Raw genomic sequence first — 25,881 nt, 5'->3', positions numbered from 1 at the left:
TGAAATCAAACACATACAAGTACCATTATTATATGGACTGAGCAGACTGCATTTATATATTTAGGGAATATATACACATATGTGTAACAACTACAGAATAAGAGGAAGAGGCCATGAACTGGGGGGAGGGGGGAGCTGTACATGAAAGGGGCTAGAGGGAAGGGAAAGAAGAAAATGAATACTGGTACGTTAGATCTCACCAAAATAAAGAAGACACATTTATTAAAAGATAATAATAAGAGAATGAAAGCACAGAGGCTAGGAGTGTAGCCGAGTCAGTAGGTATCCGCATGTATGAGGCTCTGAGTTGGCATCCCAGCACCATATAAACCAGGCAGAATGGAACACATCTGCAGCTCTACCATATGGAAGGTAGAGGAAGGAGGAGCAGAAGCTTAAAGTCATCTTCACTGACCTCAAGGACAGCCTGTGCTACATGAGCCCCTGTCTCAAAAAACTAATCTCAAATCAAAAATACATTGAGAATGAAAGTGAGAGCAAGTATTTTTAAGATATACATCTCCTGTAAGCCAATATTCCAGATATGTGAGGAATGTTAACAAACAAGGAGAAAATTAACAATGAAATTCAATTAAAAATCTTAATAGGCACTTCATAAAAGAGGATAGAAGGCTGGAGAGTTGGTTCAGTGGTTAAGGGAGCTTGCTGTTCTCCAGTTCTGGGCAGCTACATCAGGCAGCTCACAACTACCTTTAATGCCAACTCCATAGTACCCACTGCTCCCTTCTGGCCTTCGTAGGCACATACATACTATGGTGGTTTGAATGAAAATGCCCCCATAGACCCATAGGGACGGGCACTATTAGGAGGTGTGGCTTGCTGGAGGAACTCTGTCACTGCGTGGTAGGCTTTGAGGTTTCAGCAGCTTAAGCTAGGCCTAGAGGTTTACTGTCTCTTCTCACTGCCTGTAGATTAAGATATAGAACTCTCAGCTCCTTCTCCAGCACCATGTCTGCCTATATGCCACCATGCTTCTCACCGTGACTATAACTGCTAAACCTCTGAACTGTCAGCCAGCCCCAATTAAATGCTTTCCTTTGTAAGAGTTGCCATAGTCATGGTGTCTTTTCACAGCACTAAAATATTAAATAAGGCACATACAACATTGCACGCACACACACACACAGAGACACAGAAAGAGAGGGGGGAAGGGAGAGGGAGACAGAGACGGAGACAGACAGACAGACAAAGAACAACAGAGACCCAAATGGCCAACAAATATAAGAAACAGACATCAAATGATCATTCATTGAGGAGATGTAATTTAAAAGCAGAGTATACCCAGCACCTCCTGAATGAAGAACATTAAAAGGTTACTTGATAATTTAGTGATGTGATTTTTCAGACTTTGCTGGTGAGAAATTAAGAACTTTTTTTTTCAATAGCAACTAGAACTAAACACTATATGTGACTTAGCCATACTACTTCCATATATATCACCAAGAAAGATGAGTGCTTATGTCCTCCACAAGGCACGTACAAGAACACTTGCCATTTTATTCACAATAACCAAAACTACAGCAGCAAAAATGTCTGACAATTCTTCTACGCTTAGGCTGTTTCCATGTTCTGGTTATTATGAATAAGGCTGCTATGAACATGGTTGAGCAAATTTTCTTATTGTGTGCTGGAGCATCTTCTGGGTATATTCCAAGGAGTGGAATAGCTGGGTCTTGAGGAAGCCCTATTCCCATTTTTCTGAGATAGCACCAGATAGATTTCCAAAGTGGCTGTACTAGTTTGCATTCCCACCAGCAATGAAGGAGTGTTCCTCTCTCCCCACATCCTCGCCAGCATGTGGTGTCACTTGAATTTTTGATCTTAGCCATTCTGATGGGTGTAAGATGGAATCTCAGAGTTGTTTTGATTTGCATTTCCCTGAAGACTAAGGAGGTTGAGCATTTCTTTAAGTCCATCAGTAGAAGAATGGATAAAGAAACTGTGGTACATATACACTATGGAATACTACTTAGCTATTAAAAACAAGGAATTCCCGAAATTTGTGGATAAATGGATTGAACTAGAAATGATCATAATGAGTGAGTTAACCCAGAAGCAGAAAGATTCAAATGGTATATACTCACTTATATCTGCATACTAGCCCAAGGGGCATGTCCCACGAAAGCCTTCACTTACCAGGAAACTGGGACAGAGGGGAGGACATCCTATTGGGACTCTAAATGAGAGAAACAAGGGAGAATAGCAAAGTAGAAGGATCCAGAGGGTCCTAGAAACCTACAAGTAGAACATTATGATAGGCAGATTTGGGCCCAGGGGTCCCGCTCAAACTAAGGCACCAGCCAAGGACAATACAGGAGGTAAACTTTAAACACCTACCCAGATCTAGCCAATGGTCAGAACATTCTCCACAGTTGAGTGGAGAGTGGGATATGACTTTCTCACGTACTCTGGTGCCTCACATTTGACCATGTCCCCTGGAGGGGGAGACCTGGTGGCACTCAGAGGAAGGACAGCAGGTTGCCAAGAAGAGACTTGATACCCTATGAGCATATACAGGGGGAGGTAATCCCCCTCAGGAACAGTCATAGGGGAGGGGAATAATGGGAAAATGGGAGGGAGGGAAGAATGGGAGGATACAAGGGATGGGATAAACATTAAGATGTAACAAGAATAAATTAATAAAAATTTTTTTTAAAAATGTCTAACAAAAGAGGACACACAAATTGTAGTAGATCTAAATGTTGGGGCACCATGCATACAACAACAACTAGAAACAGCAGTTAGGTATGAAGACCTACAGTCTGACTGACTACAGTTCCATGGTGTTCAAACTCTTAAGTCAGAAAAGTTATTCTACCTCCAAGAAGGGGCATGGCAGTATCTGGGAAGGAGTATGAAGGAAACTTCAAGGATACAATGTCCATCTTGATCAGGGTCTTTGTATGTGTGTGCATGTGCATATATATGTATAAAAAGTCCTCAAAACATAGGCTTGAGATGTTTACAGTGGTACCTCAATTAGGAACTTGTTTTAAACACCAACAATTACAATCTCTTGTCAACACATGAGCCTCCCTACTATTCCAGATGTGTGATTCTGGAGAACCAGTAGCTGTTCTCTGTTGCATGTGTGACCTACACTTTCAGGAAAGTAGAACAGAGAAGTTCAATTGCTTTTCTCTCGGGGTTGGTACGGCACCCTTGGCCATGTCACGAACTTGAAGAAGTGCACTGCACATTTCCAAGTGGTAAAACACAAGGTAAATACTGCCCCCAAAATTAGTGATTACCACAAGGACAAATGAGGGACAATAGAAAGTATGGGGTAGCATCAAAGAAATGCCTAGAGAAGGGCAGAAGAATAGTTTAGAAAGGGAAAGAGACTTGCTGGTGCTATGGTCCATCTAACCAGCAATATGCTCACCCTGAAAATCACACTTCTACCACAAGCACCAGGCTAAAGGAAAACACCAGGTCTGACATCATAGCTATTTCCTTTTCCCTCCCCAGCACAAGTGGACTGCTACTCCCTTTTAAAACTAATGCCTGATAACTGATAAGGACAGGGAAAGGAAGTCTTCAGCAAATTCTAGAAACTCTTCGGAGAAGTTCCCTCTAGTCACCAGATGTGAGAGGGCACCAACTCTAGAGAAGGCTCTAGAGAGGGCTCCTTTCTAGAGCCCAGACCTAAAATGCATCTCTTCAAAGGCTGGCGCTTCCTAGCTGTGAATACATTGTTAGTGCTGGAGCTGGGGCAGCCTGTGGAGCATGAATGAGGATCTGCAGGTTTCTCAACACTGCTACACTCACAGCCTAAGAGTGACGCCGAAAATAGTGATCCAACTTGAATAGAAATGAACACCAAGAGAAAAATGTATGGGGAGGGAAGAGTGGAGACAGGGGTGGTAGAGAAGTGGGACGTGAGAACAGTCAGCATGCAAAGTGTGTATGTGTGAAAACTTTCTTTAAAAAAATAATAATAATGAGAAAATCATCTTCATTTATCTCAAGGCACGCTGCTAGTCATCCCTACGTCTCTTCCGATGCTGGTTTCCGAAAAGAGCCCACAGAAAAGCAACACAACTTCTTGTGGTTGTTCTAGTTACATTTCTACTGGGGAGACAAAGAACATGGAGAAGAAAGGGAGTGTTTCTCTTACAGGTCCCACTCCACCCTCAGGAGAAGGCAAGGTAGGAAAGCAAGGCAGAAACATGGTAACAGGGCCTAAGGCAGAGATCATGAAGGAAACATGCTTAGTGGTTTGTTCCTCTGGGCTTGCTCAGCCTGCTTCTGCACACCATCCACAGCCAAGGGTGGCGCCATCCATGGTGATTAGGCCCTCGTACATCCATCATTAATCCAGAAAATGCCCTACAGACTTGCCTACTGGCCTATCTGATGGACGTGTTTTCTCAACTAAGGTTACTCTCCGCAGGTAGCAGTAGCCAATGTCAAGCTGACAAACAAACCAACAACCTCACTAACCAGGAGAGCATTCTATCCAGAAAGCCAGGACCACCAATGTCATCCACAGTCCTCTCGTCAGCCAAGAACAATCAAACCCACAATCAGGGCAGATTCTGGGGTTCCTAGACAGCTTTCTGCTTCTAATCTTACTCGTGAATCAGTCAACAATAGTGATCTCAGTGGCTTGGCAATTGACCTACTTCCTATTGGACAAGGAAATGCTAGGACTGACTCCACCTCACCGAGAGAAGTACAATCAGAACTTCACAGTAGTGTTCTCTCTAAATCAACCTCCAAAGATCTAGGGATTACTCACTCATTCATGAGACTAAGTCTCCCGTTGGCGACAGCTCACTCCTGACTCCCATCCACACCACTGTACATTTAAGGGTCTAGTTAATGGCAAAAGAAGGACTATGGAACCCACAGAAACTTATGGTAGCCTGTGTGTGAAATGTGTCCTACTGTGCTCTTAAAGCTGAAAAAGTGAAGGCTCGGGAAATGGGCTTTCTATTCCTGGGTAAAAGGGGCTTGTCAGATCCCAGAGAGAGGAAGCACTGCTGGGAATACTGCTTCTTGATACTTTCTATATAATAAAAAGGGCTCAAATCTGCACAGATATGCCCGAAGCCATGCAGAACAGCCTTGCAGAATGGCATTCGACCCATGTCTGCTTACAGAAAGCAGGTAAGCAATCAAACCAAGGGCAAGAAGCTCTTTACTACCCCAAGGAAAATAGACTTGGGCTGCTCTCTCTAAAACCTGTAGCCGTTTATCTCTTCTTCATTTTCACTGTGGATAGAGCCATAGGGGTAAAGAAGCAGCAGTGTAAGTTCAGGTCACAGAGGCAGCTGCCACCTGTCAGGGGGGTCCCCACAAGTGAAAGAAACCAGAGGTCACAAATTGGTGGCTCCCACATCTAGCTAAGATTTACTGCTTATTCCATGCCAGACTGTACTTTATTTCTCACAATAAACACATGAATTAAGTGCTACTATTAGGCTTCCTTTAACTTACTTAAGTTGCTTAGTTAGTGTTTTTAGTTTTGTTTTGTTTTTTGGTTTTTGTTTTTGAGTTGGCTTATTTGTGTTGCTGAGGATTGAACTTGGGACCCCAGACATGCTGGGCAAGCTTTTTATCACTGAGCTACACTCCTAGTCCTTTGGGGCTCTTTCTCAACGTGAAAGGTAGCCCATTGCTGTTAAGAACTAAATCTAGTATTGTTTCCAGGTGGGCCAGAGACTAAAACAAGGCCTACATAATGCTGCAGCAACCTAATCTATAATGAGTGTGAGTGGTCCTCGAATCTGCGAAGACTGTCAACTTGGAAAGAGGAAGGGAGTAAAGTTCCTCCCGCACACACCCCAAGAGGTTTTCCTATGCAGCTTCTAATCAATGATTTAGAAAGAATCTGATACTAATGAATGAATGGAACACAACCAACTAAAGCCTACAGCACTGACTCTTGAGAGAAAAGGTGTCAGAATAAGTAGGACACCAGCAAGAATATTGGTCTAAAGAGTAAATATTGCCACCCCAGTCAGATAATTTTGTACAGGGTTATTTTAAAAGATATCTGAGTCGTAAACACCAGATGAATTTCTAGCATACTAAAGTGCATGACCCATGAGTGTAACTAATACTGACTTCCAAGTGTGTACCATGTGCCAGCCACAGTTACCACAATGCATCAGGAGAAAGAATTACTAGTCCATGAGATAGGTAAATGTGAATTCTCGTTACTGCTACTGACGCCAAAGCAAGACAAATCTCTCTTTAGGCTCATCTGCCACCCCCTCTCACCATTTGGACTCTGCAGTCTCACAATGAACAGAACAAGTGAAGTTACTGGTCTGGTTGTTTTCTTTCTTGGGATTTATGTAACAGCAAATGTTTGGTGTTGAGGGTTTTTTTTTAATCCTATATTGAGAAACTGGCAGATAAATGTGTGCACTCACCAACAAAGCAACAGATTTCACTGCACTGGTTAGAGAATAGAAATCAGGTTGGCTAGTTCACTCTCCCATCCACTTCTCTAACCCCCAAAACCTAATCCTACTTAAAAACAGGTTCAAACAGCCAAGGCTTTTCTTAATCAGGAGCCAGAACAAAACCTCCCTTCCCCAAACCTTCAGTAAGTTCTGACTTAGCAAACTCCAGAGTCCGAGAACTTCTCTGGTAGTTTCCTATCCCTAAGAGCCAGGAAGCAATTCAGAAAGAACAACGCACGCACCCTCCACCACTGCCCACCCCACCCCCAGCCACCTAGTCAGAGCAGCATAACACCCTCTAAGGAAGGAAAAGCCATTTCCTGCCTGAAAGGTCAATGGCATTGAGACCAGCACTCCAACCCAGTGGGCAGGAAGGCAAAGTCAAACAGCAGTTCAAAAAAAGCAGTGAGAAGGGGAGGGGCGGGAAGCCTGGAACCAGGAAAAACAGTTCATCTGCTACGTGAGATAAAGGCTGCAACTGGAAGGAGAAGCTTGGTTCTCAGCACAGGCTGGACAGAAGGACAAACCTGCTGCCCAAAGCGAAGAGTCCAGCATCTTAGTTCAGCCAACTCAACTGCAAGATTTAAAGAGGCCTGACTAAGTGGGCAGGCCAGCTAGCTGTTGCCAGAGAGTAGGTACGAAGTAGCCTCCGAAGGGTGAGAGGAAGGAGCTTCAAGAGAAAGAATGAGTCACTGAAAATACTCTTTGCCTTAAGTATTAATACTTATATAAATGGTCGCATCTACAGACCCCTCAGGCACAGCCGGCTCCGAATTACCAGTGTATAAACGGCAAGTGCTGTTCAACTGGACCAGAGAACAACCAATGCGTATACAAAACTGCCATCTAGAGGCCGAATGTTCAACCAGGCTGTTACATAAGACCAACTCTCCTCAGAAAACAACCCTCAAGAGTCACACCATTTCACAAAGACACACAAAACAAGTCACTCACACACCCATACCAAGCCAGACCACAAACTACCTTCATTTAAAATTAGCATGGTTTCCTGGGGAGAGCATCAACTGGATGCGGACATAAGTCTTTATCTTTTGTGGGAATCAAGCTATGAAGCACAGCACTGCATACAGAATCTCCCCCTAGTGGGCCTCATCACGTGGACCCTCTCTGTGCCTGTACTCACTCTCATATCACAGATAAATCGACAACACTATGGGAAAAGATGCTAGCTCACAGCAAGGCAGGTAAAAAGAGTTCTTAGCAAAGATAAAAACATAAGAAAAATTAGGTCCCAGAGTTGGAGCATACAAAAACAACAGTTGCACTCACGGGGCTCCATCACAGAGCCATAGTGCTATATCCCATCTTCAAAACAATCCTGGCAGCCATGATCAGCCCCATCTTAGTACTACCAGCCCTACGGCTAGTAAGGGTCAGGCTCTATGTCCAAATATAGAGCTCCTTCTATCCTTTATTTAACCTACAATATGCAACCTTCTATGAAAACACAACTTGGAAAGATGACTGCTGACTGACTAGAGGGTACTGATTTGTTTCTTCAGGTCTTTCATAAATGCCTGGCCTCTGCTACTCTGACTTCAACTATACCACCATCCCTCTACACAACAGCAAGTCATGTGTGTACTTGCTAGAGTTTTAACTTAATTAACAGCTAACTAATGTTCTCTGGCCTCATCACTAGACTCCCAAAGAGAAAATTAATATACATTTAAAGCTGTCTTCATCATATAAAATAGGATTGAGCAATCATATACACATAATACTATATTAAAGGCTACAAAAAGTATGGATTTCTTTTTTGCCTCTAAAAGCAAATCATCTGAGATAAACAGGATTAAACAGAAGTGCACAAAACATTCCAAACCGAACAGCTAGCCAACCAATTCAAAGAAAATGTGTTACCAGGCTAATGCAGGGTACCTGTGGAGAAGGAGAGAGCAGAAATGACAATGTGTGTTTCTGTGTGTGTGTGTGTGTGTGTGTGTGTGTGTGTGTGAGAGAGAGAGAGAGAGAGAGAGAGAGAGAGAGAGAGAGAGAGAGAGAGAGAGAGAGAGCGCTGAGAAAGGAACAGAAAAGCTAACTTACTACTGTTAGTGCAATATTTACAGGAGAACTTCAAAATGGCCATAAAAAAATCAGGTGAGGCTTTTACAGAAGAAAAACCACTAGATTGCTACAGCTTGCGACATGGGACATCTGTCAGAAGAGCCTAAGCTAGGCCTGTGGCTCAGGCCTGTAATTGCATGTACTTGGAAGGCTGAGACAGGAGACAGTGAACTCAAGACTGCAGGTGTCTCTCTTCCACCTGTGGTCCCCATTCCCCACCCGACCCCACCCTCCAACATCTCAGGATGCTGTCCTTGCCACGCTTCTGGATTTGGTAGTGCTGGAGAGAGGCATTTCACAGACAGAGTTTCTGTTGGAGTCAGCTAGTCTTCAAAAAAAAAAAAAGAAAGAAAGAAAGAAAGAAAGAAAAGAAAAATAGAACAGTCTAATTGTTTCCTTTCCCTCAGTATAAACATTACCCACCCCCACTACACTGATTCAGTGAATCAAAAGGATCCTTTAGTTTCTATTTCTATTATTCCCCATATGGTCTAGTGGCCCCTCATGGAAGACATTAGGGAGAAAATCGTCTATGCATCACTTACATCTGTGAGACATTTCTTTAAAACAAACCAATCCAGGGATGCTGGCAAGTAACTACCACCGTGATTCTTCAGCTTAAACAAATATTTTCCCTACATTTGCTCAGTAATTTCCATAAGACAGTGCATGATGGATTTAATTATTCAAGTGACTGAACACAGACCCTGGATAGTATTAATGGTCCACCTAGGACTACCGAGGACTGTTTTTTCCATGATGCTCATTTTTAACCCAAAAGGTTTACATTGAACTGTCACAAAACACAGTTGATCCACTTCAAGAAAAAAAAAGTTAAATCCAGTCAATTAACCAACGTGAAGCTACTGATGAAGAAAGGGGAAAAGGAGGGAGGAATGGGAAAAGCAGGAAGGGAGAAGACAGGAGAAAAAGTAAGGTGACTGATACACACATGGTCTATTCTGTAAAGTAGGGTGCAGGAGTGTGTATTGGATCACCGCTTAAAAGGCCTTGGTGGGATGGGCTGCCACCTCACTCACAGGTCCTCCCTGCCAATACTGTGCTGGATCACACAGTAGGATGGCAAGGTGTTGGCAAAGTAGACTCCTGAAGTCCACAGGATCTGCTCCATGCCTTCCTCCTCTCTGATGAACTGCTAGCAGTCAGGGTGCTCCTTCGCTTGATCACTGGCACCCCAGTCTCTGTCTTCACGGTCATGGGTCATTTCTCTACATGTGTGTCTGCCTCTAGACCTGTCACTCCCTGCTGACTAGGATGCTGGCTATGGTGAACTGGGGCCTATCTTGATTTCTTTTCCTGTTATTGTGATAAAATATCCTCAGCAAAAGCAACTTAGGAGAGACAGGCTTTGTTTTAGCTCACAGCTCTAGATTACATTCCACTGCTGAGGGTAGATTACAGCTACAGGGCTCAAGACAAACTTTATCACACTGCATGCAGAGTACAGAAGCAAGGAGCCCTGAATGCATGCCTGCTTATGTTCAGCTCACTCTGCTTGCTTTTTATACAGTCAAGGATCCAAATCCACTTTTAGGCTGTGTCTTCCCACATCGGTTGACATCAGCAAGACATTCCCCCAGAGACATGTTCGCAAGCCGACTTCATCTAGACCACCCCTCACTGAAGCTTTCTTCCCAGATGATTCTAGAATGTGTCAAGCTGACAGTTACAACTAACCATTAACACCACATATTACACAGCTGGTATATTTCACACCATATTTTCATAGTCTAAGTAATACAAATCACACTTGTATCCTGATAAATCATCACATTAGCAGCTACTACACAATTTTTTATGTAGTAGTTTATCTAATCTACCCACAACACATTCTGGGAACAGTTCAGCCCTTCTGTTGTTTCCTCTTCTATAACCATTTCCTAGGTGCTAACTTGCCCTTTGACCCCTGCCTCTGTGGCACAGCAAGTGAGACAATGGAGACTGAGGAAGACAAAGTCCAGAAGACCAGTATCTAGCACCAGCCACTCCCCGCTGATGGGCACTGGTGAAAAGGACATGGTGGGAGTCTTCCAGAGAAAGGACCTCAGCAGAGCTCACCAGGCAGCTGCCACTTGGCATACAGAAATGCCTTTTGCTTCTTGCCCAATGTCAAGCCCCAGGCTGTCCAAATACACAGAAAGGAGCTCAACTTGGGCTACAGGAGGATTTCTGGTGGTTAGATAAAAGCCAGAAGTTCTCATGAACTTGTGAAACTGGTTCCCATCTGTCAAGAGGTGTCATTTCCCCTTACCTCCGGGGCAGAAAGGCTACCTGTGGTTGTATAGCAAAGCTTATACGGCCGGAGGGGTAGGGGAACTCCCTTAGTATCACAAGTACATGTGAGACATTTTAAAGCCCCTACCTTAGTCTCCTGCCTCCCACCCTGATACTCACCCTCCTTATAACCCACTCTTCTCAGGAGTCTGCCTCTTCTTCTTCGCCCCCCCCCCGGGGTGTGTGTGTGTGTGTGTGTGTGTGTGTGTGTGTGTGTGTCTCCCTGTCTCTCTCTATATATCATATATATGTATATGTACACACACATATATATACATACATATATATTATCTAGCTCTCACCATGCTCTGTTCTCCATGTCTCACCATCTCACTGTCTCCACACTGTCTCCCACTTCCCTAGCCCTGGCCATGTCCAATCTGCTGGTTGTACTCAGTCTACTTTTTCTCTCCACTCTGTAGGCTCTTCCAGACACCTCTGGCCATTCTCTGTCTACATCTACAATAAAAATCTTCCTTTTTGGTCATGTTGATCATGCTGACAGTTTCTTCACAGCTCCCCCTCACAGAGTCTAACTCTTCTTGTATGTGAGCAATCTATAATACACTGGAGTCAAACAAGAGGGGAAAAAGCAATGCTAACTTGTGCCCTAACCCACGATGTCCACCAGGAACACTAAAAGGAAAGGCTTCATGCTCCTACCAACCTACCCTGCTCCTCAGTGAAGACTCAACAGTCACATTCTAGACCATTCCAACATCATCTGCGTCATGCCACTGATGAATCAGACAGGCTCTGGGAAGAAATGGACTCTCCAGATCTACTCAGTAGGCTGGGTGTGAAACATTTACTCTCGGCTCAGAATTCTAGCCTGCAAGGGCCCCTCCCTCTCTTTTCTGTTTTGGAGACAGAGTCTCACTAGAGACTCAGTCTTGTCTTGAATTCTTAGTCTCAAGAAATCCCTCCTGCCTCATCTCCTGACAAGGTGTTATTATAGGTGCGCACTCTCATGCCTGGCTAGCAAAAGTTTTTGAGCATGATAAACAAAGGAACGCTAACAGATGTGTTATCAAGAGTTGACATGAGATAGAGGCACCAGAAGGAATTTTAACTGTCCCCAAAGTAACTCCCTACAGCTTTCTAGAGAGTCTTCTGTAGACACTTTAGCTTCAGAAAGCATAGTGGAGCTTAGTGAGAGGCTGTGGATTTTCGTTTTAAAAATTAAGGAAGAGACTACCAGGCATTGCATGGGTACTGTAATGAAGTTTAAGGGCCCTGGTGCTAACACTGAAGACTTGGAACAGGCAGCTCATATAAGCTCCACATGTTGATTTCACTGAAAGAACCCACTGCCAAGAAAATGCAGTATCAAAGACCTGGAATCCTGTTGAAACAAGCCTAGTACGAGTGAGAGACACTACAGATTTCAAGAAAGACAGTACAAGTTATCTATCATCTACCTACCTACCTACCTACCTTTATATCTACCATCTGTCTTTCTTTCTATCATCTATTATCTATCATCTATTACCTATCATCTATTATCTATCATCTATCATCATCATCTGCCTATCATCTACTTACCATCTATCATCTATCTAGCTCTCTATCATCTATCTAAGCGTTGATTAAACAAATGACTTGGTGTCTTTTCTGAGTATGCACATAAAATAATTACAAATTTTTAAAAATTACTTGAGTAAAACTTTTTCCATCCCAATTCTTATTTAATCATTATATTAATTTTTTTAAAGAAAAAAATAACCAAACATCTGATACAATCCTGTTGAACAGACCACTTTCTTTAAATATCTATCCCACCTCCTGGAGACATAGCACACATTCCTGAGCATTGAAGACTAGCATTAAAGTAAAGCCAAACAAACCTAGTGATTCAGACCTGAATTAAACAACTGGAGGCTGCACTGACCTTCCGCAATGACCTAGCATCCAGTTCAAACTGGATACCCAAAAGTGGGGTTGGGGGCAGGGGTATAAGCACTGTGACTGAAGGGAAAGGAAACAAATCTAAATATAGTACTAACTTGTTCCTGAGGAGAATGCCTCAGCCCTCACCTGTCTACTGCTTCCACATCAAAGCAGAATCTCTTCTCGATGGAGTCCGTCTTCCGCCGCGTGCAGGATTTGAGGGTGACAGACTCATCTTCTCCCTAGCGGGAACACACAGACTGTCAAGACAAGGCCAGAAGGCAGGTCTGCTCCCCTCCAGGACGAACATGGAACATAAATGGAATCTTACTTCACTTCTCAAATCTGTGTTCACAACCTACTGAGAGGGAATGTTCACCATACAGCTTCTCACACAAAAATCTCCTATAGCTAAGATCTGACACCCTAATATTTAGTTAGGTAGAGCGTGATTGCTGCTACATAGCACACATCTGGTCCTACTGTTTTAATCAGGTTTGATATGTAGAGGTGACAAGAGTTGAAGATAACAGTCCTCTCCTAACTGAGCATCTGTGATCCTTGGTTAGTCATCACTTCTTCAAGAACTTTTCTCAAACAAGGCAAAGATCCCTAAGATGCATTCACATGGCACAGTAAACCTCCCCAGCCCCATGGTACCAAACTTAGCAAAAAGTCGATGAGGAATAAAAAAAGTCTTCCTATCAAGTGTGGTTTTATAAGACTGAAAGCACTCTACGAATAGAGACTTGTCTTTGCTTACTATTATTGTTTCTTCTGGGCCCACTTGGCTCATGGATAGAAAGGAGTTCAACATATAATGGCTTTACTGGTATATAATATATGATAAACTGTGTATGTTTAATGTATACAATTTGTAGCTGTGACATCTTTTTAAGATTTTATTTTATTTATGCATTTACCAAATATATGAGTGCTCTGTCTGTATGCACACCTACACGGCAAAAGAGGGCATCAGATCTCATTGCAGATGGTTATGATCATCATGTAGTTGATGGGAATTGAACTCAGAACCTCTGGAAGAACAGCCAGTGTTCTTAACCATTGAGATCTGTAGAGACCCATGAAACTATCAGTAAATCTATGATAAACTTTTCCATCACTCCCAAGCTCCACCTACCAAATATTCTCATGCCCTTTGGTGATGCACTCACCTCCTAGTTCATCTCCAAGCAGCCACTGGGTCTGCTTCCTGCATGTTCTATAACCTGACCCAAAGCAGGCGCATAGCAAGCACCTAGTTCATTCACTAAGCATGGTAGTCTATGGTTCCTACTGAGAACTAGACCGTGCATATCAAGAGTTGTTCCTTCTTCCTGCTATGTGCTGTACCGCTCTGTACGTGGGGTGTGACAATCTCACAGTACTTACTGCCTAGAAACACAGCAGGCTCTCTCAACATTTTTCTGTCACTGAGGAATCCTCCTTTTTTCATAAAAGGGGAAATTAACAAATGTGCCTGCCCTGATGACGTAAGATGAAATGCAGCTTCAGAAGGTGGATGTAACCACCCGCTACAATCCGAAGAGCACACAAACACAGCTCTAGGAAGAGACGTTCTTGCTCACGCGTCTCACATCTATACCCACTTACTGGGTAGCACAGATTAGTTCCTGAGATTGATAATTGACCCGTATGCACTCTGTAAGATGCCTAAGTATAGTAAATAAAAACTAAAAACGGTTGCCTAGTAACCCCAGCTACTTCGGAAGCTGATATAGGAGTGCCGTAAGCTCAAGGCCAGCCTGAGCCATCTGAGTTCAAGGTTAGACTAGACAACTTAGCAAACCTACCTCAGAAAAAAAGGGCTAAGGGTCTAGCTCTGTAATAAAGTGCCTACAATCAAATCCTCTGTAATCAAGGTGTTTGATTCAATATCCAACATCACAAGGGGACACTGGTCCTACATTGGGTCTAGAAAAAAAAAAAACATGAAACAAATATTTCCCATCAGGAAAATAAGCTGTTTATCTGGTCTCAAAGAAACCAGAACTGCCCAACTGCTCAAACAGACTTACTCAACTGTCAAGGAAGGCAAGAGCTCTTGGCTGAGCTACCCTCCCCGACCAGGGGAAATCACTTTGAAATGACCAATTATTTTGTGCTGTTTCTAAATTCTTTAGCCTTCCTCTGTCTTAAAACTTAATTTTTACTGCTTGCCTTACCACAACACTTGTTTTTGTTGTGTGTAATAATTATGCTTAATTCTAGAATTGAAAATAAAGCCAGTTAACATCTTTCAAGTAAATGGTTCCAAGGCTGTCCTTTGATAAGCATGCTCACCCAAACATAAGAAATCTGACCTTGTGTTCCACTAGAGTTCAGACTGAATAACTACTATGGGACAGATTCTATTATGAAAGTTTAGATGAAGTGCCATAGGGAAAAAGTGAGTAGCACAGATTTATAAAGGACCACCAGACATAAGCACAAAAGGAAAAAGGGCTGGGCACAGTGGCACACACCTATAATGCCAGCAGATTAATACTCCTTTAATCAGAATGCACAGACAGGCTGATTTCTGTTGAGTTCCAGGCCAGCCTGCTCTATTTAACAAGTTCCAGGCCAGCCAGGTCTACAGAGTGAGAACTTGTTTTTAAACTTAAAAAATATTTTTAAATGAAAATATAAATAATTTTTAAAAAGAGGAGTATGAGATTTTGTTCTGAGGATGCAAGAAAAAAACTATAGATTATCTGCTGAACTACTTACTGTTTTAAAAGGCAGGAGTGTAATCACTTTAAAACACTGTGACTCAACTATGATGGTTATATACTGTCAACTTGACACAATCTAGAATCACCTAGGTCCTGTCACGGTCCTCTAAGCATGCCCTTGAGGGATTTTCTCAGTTAAATTAACTAAACTGGAGTGACCCACCCTAAATATAGGTGGAACCATTCCATAGGCTGGGGCCTCTGCAGGAGAAAAAGAAGAAAGTGAGTGTCAGCATTCCTGGCTGCCGGCTTCCTGGCTGTGGGCAGAGTGAGACCAGGCGCCTCCTGCTTCTGCTGCCCTGCATGCCCTGCCATGGTGGGCTACGTCTCCTGATGCATAAGCTAGAAGAAACCCTTCCTTCCTTCCTTAAGTATAGTCAGGGTCCAGGGATTCTGGGAGGAGCAGAGGAGAGCTAGGCACTGCTAGAAGTTCACAGTAAGAGGCAGAAAGGAGAAGGAGGTTGAGAGAGAGCAGGAGCCAGTGGTGCAGTATTACAGTCTTCATCCTGTAAGGATCAGGAAAGTAATGAAAGGTTGCAAGCAAGGACAAGGATAGAGCCAGGTCTGACAACTACTGCAGGCTTCAAGGGTGCCTCAATTCAGAGACATTCTTTTTGTTTGTTTGGTTGGTTTTGGGGTTGTTTTTTTTGTTTGTTTGTTTGGTTGGTTGGTTTTTTTGAGACAGGATTTCTCTGTAAAGCCTTGGCTATCCTGTACTCACTTTGTAGACCAGGCTGGCCTGGAACTCACAAGGAACTCACCTGCCTCTGCCTCCCACAGTACTGGGATTATAGCCGTGGGCCTGGAGTCAGAAACATTCTTAACCCCACATGAAGCCTGGACTCCAAGTGGATGGAAGAAATCTGCTCACAGAATCAAGCCTGAGGCTGAGGGGAGGCGGGGTTAGAGAAGAGAATAAGTACTTTTAAAGGTGAACAATCCAAATGAAAGAAGCATAAAGGGCAAGAAAGGTTGGGGAAGAATCATGTTGGGCCTAAGAGGCTCCATACTAACTACACTAGGCATAAACAACACTACCGACCTATCATGTGACTGTCCCACCTGCGAGGGTATCGCCTTCAGACTCCTAGATAGATAGTTGTTCTCCTATCTCCCCAACCCCCGCTGGAAAACTTAGAACAGTGTCATCATAAAAAGATTTGGCTTCAAAAACAGAAAGTTCTAACTCCAGACTGAAGGTTTGGTATGCTCATTCTGGAACTCAGGTGTATAAACTCAGAAGTAAATTGATGTCTCTGATGATCAATTTCTCCCTTTGTGAAAGCTAGATCAAACAGCACAACACAAGATAAGAGTGCAGACCACTACAAAATGGAGCATAAATATAACCAGGTATGACTAGGAAAATGACTTGTTGCAGCAGCACGTTCCTAAGGTGCCCTTAGCAGGCTCTGACCCACACTCATGCGCTCAGCATCCCAGTGAGGTCCTCTGCAGGATCTCACAGAAGTCCTTAGAAGCTCAAACACTGGCCGCTGTATGGATCTCTACCCTTCGCTGGCAAAGGTAATAAGAAAGGAACTGAAAAACACAACTGAGTTCATCAAAGACATGGAGAGATGCAAGATGGAGTCCTGAAGCAAAGCCTGTGGAGGAGAAGGATCTGTTGGCTGGTTTCTGCAAGTAGTGACAGGTAGGAAAGGACTATGATCGATCCAAACAAATCTGACCAGGGCATACCTAGTGACTCAGGTATAATTTCTAATATTCTATTCTATCTCTGCCTGCTAACGTATGTTTTCTTGAGATTATTTGTAAGTCAAAACCACCTGTCAAAAACAAAACCAAACCAAAGGGGCTTTCTTACTGATGCTGATAAAACTATTATCACTGAAGAAAAGCTGGGAGTTGAAGGGAGCAAAGAGCACAGCCCAGCACTGCAGTACATAGCACTGCACAGCGCAACCCTGCATTGCACAGCACTGCACCACACAGCACTACACAGTATTGGTACAGGCAGGTCCAGCCTCAGAGCCTGTGCTCTCTGCACTTCTGCACTTGAATGTTCTCCAAACACTAGCTCAACATGGTGCACAAAAATGTCCATAGAAGGCCAAGTATGGAGGGTTAGCAAAGTACTAACTTACCAAAATATTAGACACAACTGAAAAAAAACTATTTAAACCAAAGATAGAACTAGAGAAATTTCTCAAAATATATTCCAGACATTCAAAAAGATTGAAACCATACAGGCTGAGAATGTAGGCAGAGGCAAAAGAACCCTAGTGATGGAGAGCAGCCTGACTGCACATGAGTTCCAAGCCAGCCTAGGCTACAAAGAGAGGCTCTGTCCTACAAAGAGGGATGGGCAGAAGAGGGAAAATATAAATATTCTTATGAAAACAGTTAAACATATTCACAAGGAAATAATAGCAGAATTAGGAGGAGGCAAAATTCAAAATTGATAACTGGAGAATTTTTTCCAGTTCTGAATTAAGGTAAAACCTTAAATCTAAGGTGGACAAAAACTTCCAAGCAATCAACTTTAAAAAAAAAAAAACATGCTACGGCATGATAAAATATAGAGGACTAAGGGGAGAATGAGTAGGAAGGCAGCCCAGGGGAGACACAGATCACCTCTACTGGGAAGATGGCTGACTACTGACAGCACAAGCAAAGACAACAGTCAGGGCAGGCAAAAGGCAACAGCCCTGTAAAGGGATGAACCCTGGAGGAGGCGCCAGTGAGCCTGCCCTAACCAGGCAGTCTCTTCTAAAGCACAGCCAATGGAGCAAGGGTGGAGCTGGAGGATGGAGAGAGAAAGTGAGAAGAGGAAGAGAGCTGTGTCTAACAAGCCTTGAGATTCCTCAGCTCCATATTGCTTCCATTCTAGCTACTACCAGACCAAACTGAGCCTACCCATCAAATGTTCCCCGAACTCCTGATCCACAAAGTCTATGCAGAATATTAACATAGCTGGTATGATTTGAAAAGTTACAAGGTTTAGGGGTAGTCTGTTACACAGAAATTAATAGCTGATTCATCCAACTTGCCCACTGGCAGCTCTAGGGATTGAGCAGGAGAGGCATAAATCAGTTTCACAGGACAATGACAATCAACCCCGACTGTCCAGTAACTCTAACACATTTAATGTGTACATGCAAAACAAAAGCATCTGAATTATAGTTACTTGGCTAGCAATGGTTATTCTAGCCATTTCCAGGGCAGTAGGCCTCCTGGAATTACTGCACAAGACTCGAGAGCTTTACAGTGAAACACTGGACTCTGAGGCACGTATCGTGATCATTACCTGTTAGTTGAGCAAACCAGGCAAGAAACATCCACAGTGTACTCACCCCCTTTCCTCCTGACTTTTGGTCAAATGGAACCATGGTGATTTGTTTGGAATCCCGCTGGTATGTGCAGTAGTGCTTCACCCAAGAAGTTCCAAAGTGACCTGCAAGGGAACATTGCCCAGTGAGCATCTGCGCAAGCTACTGTGTGCTGCACACCATTAACTGCTATAACACAGAGACAGGCCACAATGCTCAGACACCATGCTCTTGTCCGGCCTGATGCTGTGTCAGGGGGTAATGCATTCCCTATATAGCTATAAGGAAACAGAAATCTAATCCCATGTGCTGAAAGTAAACCAAAACAATGCTTTCCCCGCACAGTTAGAATCACCACCTCCCACTAACACCATATCCAGTGAGCCTTCAAACACAGGGGAAACACGGGTTCCCTGGGGAAACAAGCTAATGTTCCCATCATCAGTCTCCACTTGAAATTCCCATCCTCTTCCCTGACTGACGTGACTGAGGGAAGAACAAGGAAATGTTCTTCGAAGTGTCAGTTGCCATTTCCATCTGGGATGGTGACATCATGCCTCCCACACAGCTGCCCAGGGCCTAACCTCGGGGGTTCTGACCTACTTCCAAACCTCTAATTTCTACTTCAGCAGAACTCAGAAAGATCTGAAAAGCAGACATGGAAACCTCAGAGACACCAGAGATGCGGACTGGAAGTGACTCAACAGCTAAATGCAATCTAAGGAGGTCTGTCTCAAAATCCCAGCACAGCACCACGGCCCACCAAAGCCTCTGACTGTACCTGGTGCCTGGCTAATCACTTTATTTTCAACAACAAAGTGCTATTAGAGGGGAAAAAACATTATCAGCCTGCAAGGACTTCAATCAATACTAATTTTAGATGTTTACAAAGATCGCACAATAGAAATGGTGAACATTAACACCATGTAAAGAGAGTAAGCAGCCACTTAGTAACTACTAATGGTTTGGCATGGTTGCCAAATGTAAGTATTGGATATTGTTTAATAATCTGGAAATGCAACATAGGGGGTAGAGAGACATGTCTTAGTTAATACAGCACTTGCCTTGCAAGCATAAGGACCCCAGTCAGATGCCCAAAACCAACATGGAAATTAATTAGTCAATTAAAATTGAATGTTTAGAGAAAGGCCAGGTTTAGTGGGTCACAGCTGGGAAGGTGAACAGGCAGATCTTTGAGGTTTGTTAGTCAGGCCATGGAAAAAAGTCCAAGGGGAATGTCACGTAAGAACCAAAACCTGAGGTTAATCTGTGGCCACCACATGTACGGGAACACATATATACCCACAAGAACACACACACGTATGCATACAACCCCCCCTTACACACACACACACACACACACACACACAGCGATACAGTAGTGTTTACATTGGGTCATTGAAGGTAATTTTTAAAAACACTAAACATTCTCAGAGCTTGGAGGATCTTCCAGTGACAACACAACACAGAGATTCCAGAAAGTGCTTTTTCTTAGACAGTGTGGATGTCAAGGTAAATGAAGTAACATATTATAACCCCAGAGTGACGTGAATCTTGAGATTTTAGTGAAAATGGAAAGATGGGGATGGGCAGATGGGTGGATAAGCAGGATGAGTAAAAAATAATAAAAATGGCAACACGGGAAAAGTGGGAAGTCTTCATCACAGTACAGATCAGCCTAGGCAAGAGCAATACATCACAAGTCTATGGAGAGGAGTGTGACAAGGAGAAAGATAGTAACACAGTTGTAAGGTGACTCCCATAGAATGCGAGTTAGTTATGAAGGGAAAATAATGACCATACAGTGGGGAGGCTGCACACGTTTTGACGAGATGGTGGACATGAACATGTCAGGGAACTGTTGGGCTCCACGGTGATGATTGGAGCAGAATAGCTCAGGAAAACTGGGTGTTCAGGATAGCAGTGCAGATATCCTCACCCACACACAGGAAATAAAAAGGTGGGTGATTAAAGCAAAGTGTTGAGAAATCGTGCATCTGGGTAAATTCATGTTTTCTTAATACCATTCTTGCAACTATTTTGTAAGCTTGAAATTATTAAAAATATTGGGTTCCAGAACTATACTATATGCTAATAAAATGCTTGAAGCAATGAGCTAGGAAAGCAAAAGGCAGTTCTAACAAAAAGCAACATCTCAGTGTCAAAGAGCATGTGACATGTTTGAAGAGAACTGTGAAAAAAATGATTGTGCAGGCATGTCTGAGGAGTGACAGCAGCCTTTGTGTTACAGGGGCAGAGGGAACCCTGCCCTTGTCTTCCTGAGAGTTTGCCTCTCTGTCTTTTCCAACCATGGACAGTGGGATGGGATTAGGGAGCCCATCCATGGGGCAAAGAGGGCATCACACCATGCTCAGGGAATAAAACACACAAATGAAGTGGCTTCCGCTTCCGGTAAACTTCCTCAAGCTCATTCCTGAAAGAATGAGGGATATAAAATCCCTCCTGTAACCAGTGCTTCCAACCCCACTGCAGTCCCCACTGTCAGAAGAGAACAATTTTAAACCCAAGTGAGTCTGCGTGAGCATTAGAGCTAAGAACATAATCACTGAAACAGCATGTTTCTTTCTATCCTACTCCACCTGGAGCTTTCAGGAGTGAAGTCACTGCCTGAGAGGACCACAGAGAACACAAACCCAGCACCAATGAGAAGCAGAGTGCATCCTACTAAAAAGCACCACAGAAAAGGCTGTGCATGGTGGCATTCAGATGTGTGACTCTCGAACTCAGAAGGAAAACTCAGGGTGATCGTGAGTTCAAGGCCAGCCTGGACTACCATTAAAGAAAAGAAAATGTTCAAGATGTCTTATTCCTGGCACCTGAGGGTGCTGCTCGGGCAGCACACCCTCTAAGCCTCCCCCAAGGCCTAAGGTATGAACTCTGAGTCCTTACTTACTAAACGCTGCATTCAAGTAGCAGCCCCTGGTATTTTTTCCCTTGGATGCATTACAAGGAGATGGGCCTTCTCCCTGACTCTCATTTTTGTTTTTACTTTCCATAAAATCCAAGTATTGTGGTGACAGAAGCTGAGAAAGGAAAAGCACACTAAGGCATGGAGGTTCAAAAGGGAGTGACACTAGGAAGAAAGGAACAAGTGCAGAGAAATCCTAGCACAAAGAAAATAAACCCTATCAGTTGGAGGTGGGAAAGACTGTGAACACAGATCAGTAGGCACTGCCAGAATCAAGGCCTGCCCAAGGCTGCGAGTGCACCCCATGCGCCAGGCAGCGCACTTACGTTTCTCCTGCACGTAGAGGTACCCTTCCATGGTGTAGGGGCTGATGGTCTTGTGATCAAGGGGGTTTTCCTTCATCTTCTTCATCAGAGATTCCACTTCAGACCTGGTTCCTTCAAAGCGGTTTCTTGTCTGGGATGAAAGGAATTTTACTCAAATGATCAAATGAAGAATTTAAAAAAAAAAAAAAATTTTTTTTTTTTTTTTTTTTTTTTTTTTTTAAAGAAAATGAAACCTCTAGATAATTCAGAAGATCAGCCTAAGCAGAAACCTTACATCTAAGAGCCACAAAAGGGCATTCAATGGTCTAGGAAATGGGCAAATATTTGCTTACAAAAGCACACCTTTGCTTTATAGCCCTACATGGATGACTCAAACTCTAGCAACCACCAAGATCACCTGGGACATTTAGAAAGCATGCAAACACCCAGCCTAATCCCTGAATGTAAGCGCAGGAGAGGGCGTCTGAATGAGCATTCCAGACCAGCCAGCATATCGCTACTTAGATGGTCGCCCACACACCTTTAGGATCATGGTCCTCACCACTCTAGTTGCAGCAAACAGCCTGCTGATGGCTCACAGATGGCACCCTCCTAAGAGGGGTGCTTTGGCTTTCTAGGTCACTCACTTACCGAAAGCAGGGTAAAACCCCTGGCTTCTACCCAAGCCCACTCAGAACCCCTAAAGCACAGCCTGAAGCCTCCAGCTATAGTTGCAGCTGCATCATGGCCCAGTGGCCCAGCACACTCCCTGCTCACCCTCTCAGAGACACAGAGAATCTCTGTTTCAAGCCTGCCTTCAGAAGAACTCTGGGACCGGGGTGCAGCTTGCCTAGTATGTATGAAGACTTGTGTCTCATCCCCAGAGTGAAATGGAGGGGGGAGGGGTATGCTCTGTGAAACCATTTCTGACATATTTTAACTTCCTGTTCTCTAAGTCAACAAGGAACCATGTGAGCTCCAGGCCTCTAAAGGCCATGCCGTACAAGCCATGCAGAAAAACTTGGATCTAATTCCTACACAGGAATCCCTTGAGATTCGGGAGTTTGAGAGGAGAGCTTGTCCCGTGGCTTATGTATGACCCAAGCACCCTGAACAACCCTGCACACAAAGGCCCCATGTTTAAGCCATAGAGGTAGCTGCATTTTGATGGCACTGACTTAGATGTCCTGTCAGTCTTCCTAAGAGCCTGATAAGAACACATTATTTGAGCTCAAGGCCAACTCCCTTTCCCACTCCTGGACACTCACGTAATGCCTACAGTGGCCAGGCAGCTGCTTGCACAGAAGGCAGCTAGGCAGGGCTGGGCTGAGCTGGGATTTCCACTGCCAAAGGAAATCCTGAGCTCGCTATGAAAAACACACCAAGCCGGCAGCAACACTTCCGGGAACAGAAACAGTGCTTGGATCTGGGCCATCTTGCATTCTAGAAACATCAGGGCCCGGCTATCCTCTAAACCCAGGCAGGACCCTGCCTCACACACCTCATCCCAATGCTCCAGGGGAAGCTCTGGAGCAAGCACACCCTCTCCAGTTTCCCTCTTCTGTCCCTGCCCCCACTCACATTTTGTATGCTGATGGTCAACTGTGTCTTAAAGTCACCAAAATCCTTGGCCAGCTCGTAACCATGGTGATAGAAAGTGAAGAGTCCTTGCAGGAAGGCCAGTAGCTGTAGAAAGGGAAGAAAGGCAGAAGAACTCAAGACGGAAGGATGAGTCTTCAATGCTGTCTGCAAAGTGCAGCACAGGCAGTGCTAACACCACCACACATGAACAGCTCTGTGTGTGGCACTGACAGCTCACAATCACCCTAAGTGCTAATAGGACCCCCCTTAGGAATGAGGAGGCACCTCCAGACACTAATTTGCTCCTCAATGCTCAGTGACTGTTACCTGGTATTGAAAACTGTTTTCCATGGCACAATGTCTACCACTGCCCAAGAACACCACCTCTTCAGAACTAAACGTTGGCATTATACCTTGGCTGCCTTCTAGAACATTAACAACATGAGGTGGCCGCACAGACTAAGAACGTGATAAGGAGCGATGTGCCCTGAGCCTGTAATCTAATGAGTGAAGTCAGATCACAGAAAACCACCCAGAATAGACTTCAGCAGAGGGGCATGTCTGTGCCTTCTTCAGCTTCCCCACAGTAAACTCTAAGAGCTCCTTTATGAAGTGTCTGCAGACCTCGCTGGCCTCTGTTATGCCAGGCCCCTTGATGCTCATTTAAATCTCCTACACGCTGAGAGGTGAAAACACCTGCTCACTACAGGTCTCACATGAACACCTTCATATTCTCCACAACCACCCACCAACAACATTCCTGCATATTTCTTCACAAGGCTGAGAGACAAAATTCCCAGCCCCATCCCAAGTCCTCTGCAGATTTTCCTGCATTCACAGTTTTGACATGAAGAAGGGGCTGCGGTAAAAAAAAGAACAGAGCTGAGAAGGACCTGTGCTACACACACACACACACACACACCCATCAGAAATGCATATGTTTTCCCTTGAGCTGTTGTATTTAGCACTTCAGCCTTTCAACAAACACACCTGTGCGTATGTTCACCCTCTCTGCTTTTCAGAGGCAGTTCTTCTGAGGCCTGGGGAGGGATTGTACCTTGTGCTCTGCACCTGCTTCCTTCCGGCAGGAGTGATTAGTACCAGTGGAGGAGTGCACATGCCCAGCCCAGCCTACCAGAGAACTCTGTACCTGTGTAGCCACAATGGCAAGAGTGAGTATTTTCTAGGAAGAACCACTTGTACCCCTCCGTCTGGCTACCAGACTACTAGAACAAATTTCCAGAGGAATCTCATGCAGGAAGAAGGAGTGGGTGTTTCTTAAACCTAGGGCCAGCTGGAGGACAAAGCTGTTTTGTGAGACTAGGTTTCATACAGTTCTGACAGTCCATCCAATCACCGTGCAGGAGAGGCTGAGACAGATGCAGGCAGGATCACACCTTGACCAAGAATCCTAAGTTGTGCATTACGTCCACCTTCTTCTTACCCTCTATTTAAATCTAAACCTCATCTCGGAACCTCAAAGATGAACTTGGCAGGTTCACTAGAACTCTTTATTTGTTCCTATTCCCAGTGTTGCCACACTGAATAAATCTCATTTTTCTGCTTTTCGCAATTACCTTTCTTTAACCGGCATACTGAGGACAGGTCAGAAACCTACATAGCACGGAGGCTCTGTCCCTAACAGCTCCAGAAAGTCAAATCAAACCCACACTGTTCTAAAACAGTAGCTTGACCTCCCTCTGTTTGTCTATTTCTCATGAGAGGTCAGGGGTAGGCACTGCAGGGCTCTCTGTCTATAAAGCATCTAGCAGTAGCATATGCCTCATAAACCCCTGACACAAATCAGTAAGTATTAAAGCCCTAAAGTATCAAAGGCCAGTACTGAACTCTTTCCTTCAAAGATGATGAAAGCCTTAGGGCTTCCTACATGACAGCTTCCTGAGAAGAAGGCAAACACCCACTTCCTTCCAGACAACTCCTCTGGGCTCCCCGGAAGTCTGGGTACCCATAGGAAAGGCTGTCCTTCCCTCTTCTTCCTCCCTCCATGTGCAACTGAAATGTTGGCCCAGCACTTCTTTAAACCTGCTTTCTACATGGGTCCTGGGACTGGAACCTGGTTCCTCTGGAAGAGTAGCCAGTGCTCTCATCCACTGAGCCGTGTCTCCAGCCCCTATGCAGCTGCTTTGTAAGAGCGATGCACAAGATGAGCAACTAAACCTAAAGCTGTTGCTGTGGGATCAGCCCTCCCTATCTTACTGTGAGTGTCTACACTTTCCCAAACAGCTCAATCTAGGCATCACCAAATCCTGTGGAGGCAAAAGAGGGGCGCATTGATAAGATTTATATTGCCTTTCACTTACT

At 44.2% G+C, this 25,881-nt stretch overlaps 1 protein-coding gene across 2 annotated transcripts in view; it reads right to left on the bottom strand.

Annotated features, from left to right (window-relative positions):
* The window catches only part of Arhgap26 (Rho GTPase activating protein 26), a 382,948-nt gene that overhangs the window by 232,977 nt on the left and 124,090 nt on the right, over positions 1-25,881 (bottom strand). For both annotated transcript variants that reach the window (XM_051163712.1, XM_051163713.1), the window contains exons 7-10: positions 23,560-23,664; positions 22,000-22,129; positions 18,769-18,869; positions 12,861-12,955 (exon numbers count right to left, since the gene is read on the bottom strand). In XM_051163712.1, the coding sequence (XP_051019669.1) occupies positions 12,861-12,955; positions 18,769-18,869; positions 22,000-22,129; positions 23,560-23,664 (431 nt within the window). The remainder of the gene's footprint in view (positions 1-12,860; positions 12,956-18,768; positions 18,870-21,999; positions 22,130-23,559; positions 23,665-25,881) is intronic.

This window comes from Acomys russatus, chromosome 20 (genome assembly GCF_903995435.1).
Source record: "Acomys russatus chromosome 20, mAcoRus1.1, whole genome shotgun sequence".
Taxonomy (NCBI): domain Eukaryota; kingdom Metazoa; phylum Chordata; class Mammalia; order Rodentia; family Muridae; genus Acomys; species Acomys russatus.
Note: the sequence above shows the minus strand (reverse complement) of the source record. Positions and strands in the feature narration are given on the sequence as shown.